At 57.3% G+C, this 6,741-nt stretch overlaps 1 protein-coding gene across 1 annotated transcript in view; it reads left to right on the top strand.

Annotated features, from left to right (window-relative positions):
* SETDB1 (SET domain, bifurcated 1) overlaps nucleotides 1–6,073 on the top strand; it is a 17,362-nt gene extending 11,289 nt beyond the window's left edge. The window contains exons 15-21 of the mRNA XM_009326996.1: nucleotides 905–1,521; nucleotides 2,177–2,205; nucleotides 2,493–2,625; nucleotides 3,358–3,523; nucleotides 4,011–4,222; nucleotides 4,692–4,780; nucleotides 5,352–6,073. Coding sequence (XP_009325271.1) covers nucleotides 905–1,521; nucleotides 2,177–2,205; nucleotides 2,493–2,625; nucleotides 3,358–3,523; nucleotides 4,011–4,222; nucleotides 4,692–4,780; nucleotides 5,352–5,469 — 1,364 coding nt within the window. The 3' untranslated portion in view covers nucleotides 5,470–6,073. The remainder of the gene's footprint in view (nucleotides 1–904; nucleotides 1,522–2,176; nucleotides 2,206–2,492; nucleotides 2,626–3,357; nucleotides 3,524–4,010; nucleotides 4,223–4,691; nucleotides 4,781–5,351) is intronic.
* The last annotated feature ends 668 nt before the right edge of the window (nucleotides 6,074–6,741 follow it).

Raw genomic sequence — 6,741 nt, forward strand, 5'->3', positions numbered from 1 at the left:
ACAAGCAGGTAAAGCCTCTTAGTTTTGAAACAGGTGTTGTGAATGAAAAGCCTTTGTTGAGCCAGCGCTCTTCCCAGCGGTCACATGTATTCAGACATGAGCCTGCTTTGTTTTGGTGAAGGAGGAGGGGAATAAGTATTTGCAAAGATCTGGTTGTGTCAAGCTTGTGTCAGGCCCGAGATCCAGGCTTTGTTTATCGCAGAATGCAAAAGCCAGCAGAACGGCTGTGAAGCTCTTCCTGTGCTTGTTAAGGGCACTGGAAAGCGAAAACGTAGGTGATGAACCTGCAGCACTTTGATTTCCTGATCGATTCCCCTCCCTTGCCCAACTCTAAAACAAGATGCTGCAGAAACCAGTGTGGCTGCAGCGCCGGTGTCGAGAGAAGTGCTCGGGTCCCCAGAGCCGTTTCTGCGTGCTGAGGGTGAATCAACACATACCTGCTTCCTGTTTACATGGAACCAGTCGCCGGGACATCGGCACAAACCAGTAAAATGCAGAAGTTGCGCAGCACGGTTGCGTTAACTCCGAAATGAAACTAACCACGGGCATTGCCTGAGCTCTGGTGCTCTGGTTTCTTGCCCTTAATCGTGCCTCTGTGCTACGCCCTCACCTCCAGCCCTCCAGAGCAAAAGACAGTCGCCCTGTTGGAATTGCTGTTCAGAGGTTTCCTTGTTGGAAGCCTGGATGTTAGCAAGGGCCCACGTTAGATCAGCCATGCGCTTCAGATTTTCATTACCTCGAGTATCAGGGTCATACGTTGTCCTTTCCCAGCCTGGCTTTGGAATAAGGTGGCGTCAGTCCTGTTTGCTCCTCAGTCAGCCTTTGGGAGGGGAGGATAAAATTTATGGGGTAGGAATATCATCCCTGGAAAACTCATGCTTAGTTTTCTGTTTCCCACCCCCAGGGAAAATCCTCACGGATGACTTTGCCGACAAAGAGGGGTTAGAGATGGGTGACGAATATTTTGCAAACCTGGATCACATTGAGAGCGTGGAGAACTTCAAGGAGGGCTACGAGAGCGACGCAAAATGCTCTTCTGACAGCAGCGGGGTGGACCTCAAGGACGAAGAGGAGGAAAACACGGGCACTGAGGAGCAGGAGGAATCCAACGAGGACAGCTCTGATGACAACTTCTGCAAGGACGAGGACTTCAGCACCAGCTCGGTGTGGCGCAGCTATGCCACGCGACGGCAGACCCGGGGCCAGAAGGAGAACGGGCTGTCGGAGACAGCCTCCAAGGACTCAGGGCTCACCCGGCAAATCAGCCACGATGAGATGGCAGTGGCTGCCTCCTGTAAGCTGCCGGTGTCGGAGGAGACCTCCAAGAACAAAGTGGCCTCGTGGCTGAGCTCCAACAGCATGTCTGACGGCTTCCAGGACAACGACAGCGCCTCCTCCTTCAAGATGAGCGAAGGCGGCGAAGCCAAGGCCAGCAAAACGGAGCTCCCTGGTGAGCGAGAGAAAGCCTCCGCTTCTGCCCTGGGCGACGTGGACGGAGAGTCGAAGACATCGAAGAAAGACGTAAGGGAGGGCTGAGGGACCGGGAGATGAGTTTTGCCCCCTGCCTTGGGAGCATGGGTGAGGAAACTGAGAGGCAGAGATGTGCCTCAGCTGTGCTCTTGCTCGAATGGCTTCCCTACCCCTACAACACGACTAGGTGGGCTGTGGTGCCGCTTGGTGTCCGTCCCCTCGCCCCGCTTACTTGGCCCACTGCGGTGGGGTAGAGAGGCACCTTTCTCCTTCCTGGGGGAAGCTGTGGCACAGGAGGCTACGAAGTCGTCGCTCAGCGTGAGACGAGCTGAACGTCCCTCCTGCCCTGGGCGCTACCCGCTTGTGCGGCTCTGAGGGAGGGAGCCACCTCCTGCACGGGGACCTGAGGTGGTGTGGGGGGCGTTCAGCCAGGGCTGGGGACAACAGGGAGATGGAGGTGGTCTCTGTCCACCCTCTGCTCTGGAGAGGGGCCCCGGAGACCCACTGTCTGGGCTGTGGAGGGTGGGAGACCCATGGTCGTAACTTGGCCCTTCTGGAGCACCCCCTGGACCGGGTGTCACACCGAGCGGTGGGGGCAGCCGGCTTCTCACACCCGGGCTGGTGTTCGGGGAGCATTTCCGCAGAAGGGCTGAAGAGTGCTCCGAAAAGGAGAGATTTTAATCTTCTGTACTTCTCCTCTCTGCAGGAACCTGAAGATCCAACCAAAATTCCCGGGTAAGGCTCCTTAAATTGTATTTTCCTGCTTTTTATTTCCAAATGTCGCTCTGAATGAATTGCTGCAACTCTAGGGCTGCCCCTTAACACTATTAGTGCCGCTGCCAGGGTGAACTGAGAGGCCGGGAGGGTTTGGGCTGTGCCCCAATGTGCACTGGCAAATTAAACGCTTGGAGATGGCAGTCTTGTCCAGCTCTCAGCTTTCCTCAGCTGCTCCGTCTCTGCCTGGCCCGCGGACAATCTCCCTGGAGGTGCAAGTGTGACCCGCTCTTGTCCTCACCCCACAGGCTGAGCGACCTGGGGAGGATGTATGGCTACAACCCGAGCCCTCCCAAGCTGGAAGGGATCCGGAGGCCGACGAGCAAGACCGCCCTGCTGCAGAGCAGACGGCATTCTCTCGCCCCGCAGCCCACCACAGACGTAAGTGGCGATCCTTCGGGCTTCAGACATGGGCTGGAAGGGGTGGACCTGGCTCTGCCTCACAGCTCCAAACTGGTTTGAGGAAGGCCTTGAGCCTTACTTTGGGTCGTTTCTGCACTACTTTCATTCCCAGTTGAGCACCAGCGCAGGGCTTGTGGTTCGTAGTTGTGATTTCCTGGAGGGGGGTTGATTTTCTTCAGGCAGTGGGGATCTTCCACGGTTCTGAAAGCCCAAAAGAAAAAAAAAGAAGAGGACAGCGTGGTGTTTGGGCCACATGTTGTAATGGGATGTAGCACCTTGGTTCGCCTACGCAGCACACCAGGGACGCATTGCTCGGCAGAGCCGGGTCTGGGAAACCATCCTGGGGGGACGGTCTTTGGTTTTTGGGGTCTTCTCCCTTCCTTGCAAAAAACCCAGAGCACCTAACGGTGCAGGCTCATGAGTCCCTGGCAGTCTGGGTGCTGCAGGACTCACCAGCCCCCTCAGACGCCGCTGCTGTTTCAAACATTGGCCCGTGAGATGGGGTTTCTGTCCCGTGGCGGCTCCGATCGCAGTGTCCGCCTGTGCGATCCACTCAAAAAGGGTTTATTAGAGCACAGGGGTCCCCCCGCTAAAAGAGAGCAGAATACTACTGGGGAAAAAAGGGAGCCCTGAACGTCGCTTGGGAAGCGATGGGGCGACGCTCTCCCCTGGCCCAAGCTGCACTCAGGAGCTGTTAACGCCTCTCTGCAGGACGTGCTGACCCTGTCGAGCAGCACGGACAGCGAGGGGGAGAACGGGCAGGCGGCGGCGGGGCAGGCCCAGGGCACCACCAACGACAGCGACGACATCCAGACCATTTCCTCGGGCTCCGAGGAGGAAGAAGGGGACGACAAGAAAAACCCCTCGTCCGGGTCAGGTGAGGACAGGCTGCCGGGGGAGGAACAAGGGCTGAGCGCGGAAAGTACAGAGGTACAGCAAGAAATTTTGGCCAGAAACCACCAGGAAGGGCCGATGAGGACATAGCAGCTGCGAGCGTGGTGCGTCCTGCTCCAGACACCTCTGAGCTGTGTCCAGCGACCGAGGTCTGAAGCTTCCCCGTGCGTTAATTTGAGGCATAACTGCAAAACCCAGTCCTCAAGTACTGGATATTTGTGGATATCTCAGAAAAAGCGACTGTGAGACTTACTGTGGTGGATCTCCAGGCTCCGCTGGGTCGAGCGGAGAGCTGGGAGATTCCCAGGAGCCATCCCAGGGTGGGATTTTGGATCCGAGCTGCATCCCTAAGGGGTTTATTACCCCTGTGTGAAAGAGGAGAGCGTCTTGGGCCAGCAGCACTACTGTGGGGTTCCTCTTCTGGAAGACGGAGAGGGAACACGGCGGTGTTTGCTCTTCTCTTGCGGCAGGTCCTGTTAAGAGGCAGGTGGCGGTGAAATCCACCCGAGGCTTTGCCCTGAAATCAACTCACGGGATCGCCATCAAGTCAACCAACATGGCAGCGGCCGACAAGGGCGAGAGCGCGCCCGTCCGCAGAACCACCCGCCAGTTCTACGACGGAGAGGAGTCCTGTTACATCATCGATGCCAAGCTGGAAGGGAACCTGGGCCGGTACCTCAATGTGAGTCGCTGCCCTCGGCAGGGGACGAAAGGGGAATGTCCCCTGGCAGCCGAGAAGGGAAAGGGACGTATTTGGGGTGACCTGTCCTTTCAGTGGATCTGTGTCTCCCCAAGACTAGATAAATACGGTAAAAAAAAAAAAAGTGGGAAAAGAGCAGGACTAGGAGGATGATCCACCCCCCCCGAGTGAAACAGGGCAGCTGCTCCGGCCCCCTGACGCGTGGGGAGCAGGATGGCTAAGTCAGTCCTTCCAGCGACCGTTACCTTTGCGAGGGTGGATCTTCTGACTCATCCCTGGTTGTGCAGGCAGGGGAGGGAGCGTGTCCTGTTTCGGCAGCCTTAACGCTGGATGCAGCGGACAAATCGGGAATGCTGCTTGTTTATAAAGGCTCGTGTTTACTGCTGGCTGCTTTGTATTCCCTCCCGACGCAGGAACTTGCTCACTCTGTTTGTCTCCGCTCCCTGTACAGCATAGCTGCAGTCCTAACCTCTTCGTGCAGAACGTCTTTGTGGACACGCACGACCTCCGCTTCCCCTGGGTGGCCTTCTTCGCGAGCAAGTGAGTCGCGGCGCGCTTGGGGAAGGGCTGCCAGTTCACGGGACTTGGTTGGACCCAGCTCCTTGGCCGGGCTGGGTGTTTCCTACTCCTGGTAACTGCTGTCCCTGGTTTCGCACCAGCCTGAGCGGGGAGAAGCTTGGAGATGAGTTGGGTGAGGAACTCTCTTCTGTGCCGGAGATTCTGGTGTGATTTGCATCAGTTTTCGACCTTTCCGAAGGGGAGAGTTAAGCACGGGGCAGCCGACTGCCCAGCTTGAGTCACAGACCTTGCAGGCGGCGCCGGGCGGTGGTGAATCGCTGCCACGTGCCTCTTGGGCACCGCGAGTGCGGCGTCTCCTCTGTGAAGCCCCACGGGAGTGATTCATTGGGGAACTTTGTCCCTTTGCTGGCTGTGGAGCCAAAGGCAGCTGCGTGGGCTGCTTCACCCTCGCCCGAGGGGAAGCTGGACTGCGCCGCCCTGTCCGGAGAGGTCATACGCAAGCGTTGCTCTCTGCTAGCAGGAGGTCGAGCTTGTCCTCCTTTTTGGAATGGCCTCTTCTCCCAGCCTGTGCTGCTTTTCTTTTACTCCCCGGGGGGATACGAGCCGGCACAGAGCTGACGTGGGATTACAACTACGAGGTGGGCAGCGTGGAAGGCAAAGAGCTGCTGTGCTGCTGCGGGGCTATCGAGTGCCGAGGGCGGCTGCTGTGAGCCCACCCGTGCTCCCACCGGATCCCTCTTAACCACAGGCCTGGTGCTGACTTTCCCTTTGTGAGGGTAAAGTTTCTTCTCAAGAGGTGGCTGTTTAATAGTAACCGTTACGAAGCCGAGCAGCGTGGCTTCGAGTTCTCCCGTTCACTTGAAAATTACAGCGGCAGATGGACACGGACCAGAAACGTAACCTGGCACCGTGCGACGGCTGCGGTGGGGGGCCGATGCCCGAACCTGTTGCCGTGAGCTTTGCTTCTACCACGTCCCAGGGGCTACAGTCGCCCCGTTGAGAGGATGGTCTCTCCCTCGGTGCTGCAGGAAAGGCCACTAGCCACGCCGTTACCTGCCTGAGCGCTTGACAGGCGGCTGTTCCTGCTCTCTTCCAGCCCTCCACCAAATTTAACACAGAAATCCCTGGGCAGCTACAGCTCACGCTGGTGGTGCTGCCGGTTTCCCAGCAGGAAACACTTCACCGAGACGCCAGGGAAGTGCTTGACGGTTGGGACCGAGCCATCGATGTCCCCGCAGCCTTGGGACCGGACTGGGAGGGAGCGAGGATGGTGGAGATAAGCCCGGTAAGAGTGGACCAATCTGGATTTATAGCGGTGACGTGAATTTAAGCGGGGGGAAAAAAAAAAAAGCATCTGTCTTCGACTGTGATATGTTGTAAAGAATCTTTTCATTGTTAAAAAGCAATAAAGTATGTTTTTCTATTAAAAAAAAAATAATAATTGCCCCAAACTTTAGACACAGCAAAAAAAAACCCACCGACCCTAAAAGAGCAGGATTTAAACCACTTCCCTCATCCTCGTTTCCACGGGGCTCGCCAGAGGCGGGCTGGCCCAGACAGGCCCAGATGTGCACGGGGAAGGCAACAAGCTCCCCCAGGCATTTTCACCTTTCCTTCCTCCCAGCAGAACAAATACTCGTTAAACCCCCACTTGGTAAAGCTAAAGAGAAGCTGTTTGAACTTTTCTTGCTAGGCAGCAGATCGATGCCCTTTGCCTCCCCCGCCCCTCCCGCCCCGGGATCTGACCGTAGGCTCAAAATACGGAGTTTGGCTTAAAATACTGCGCTGAAGTTGCAGCTGAGCCGGCCTTGAACTCGACTCAAGCAACCCGAACTTGATTTGGGCACCTGGGGCCGGGCACGGGGAAGGGCAGAGCTGGTGCAGGCAGCCGGGGAGGGCGGAGCAGCCGCCTGCCAGCCTGGTCCGGCTGCTGGGCAGGGCAGGGGGCCGACCGGCGGCCCCCCAGCCAAAACTTCCACCCC

Source organism: Pygoscelis adeliae, unplaced genomic scaffold (assembly GCF_000699105.1).
Source record: "Pygoscelis adeliae isolate BGI_AS28 unplaced genomic scaffold, ASM69910v1 Scaffold787, whole genome shotgun sequence".
Classification (NCBI taxonomy): Eukaryota; Metazoa; Chordata; class Aves; order Sphenisciformes; family Spheniscidae; genus Pygoscelis; species Pygoscelis adeliae.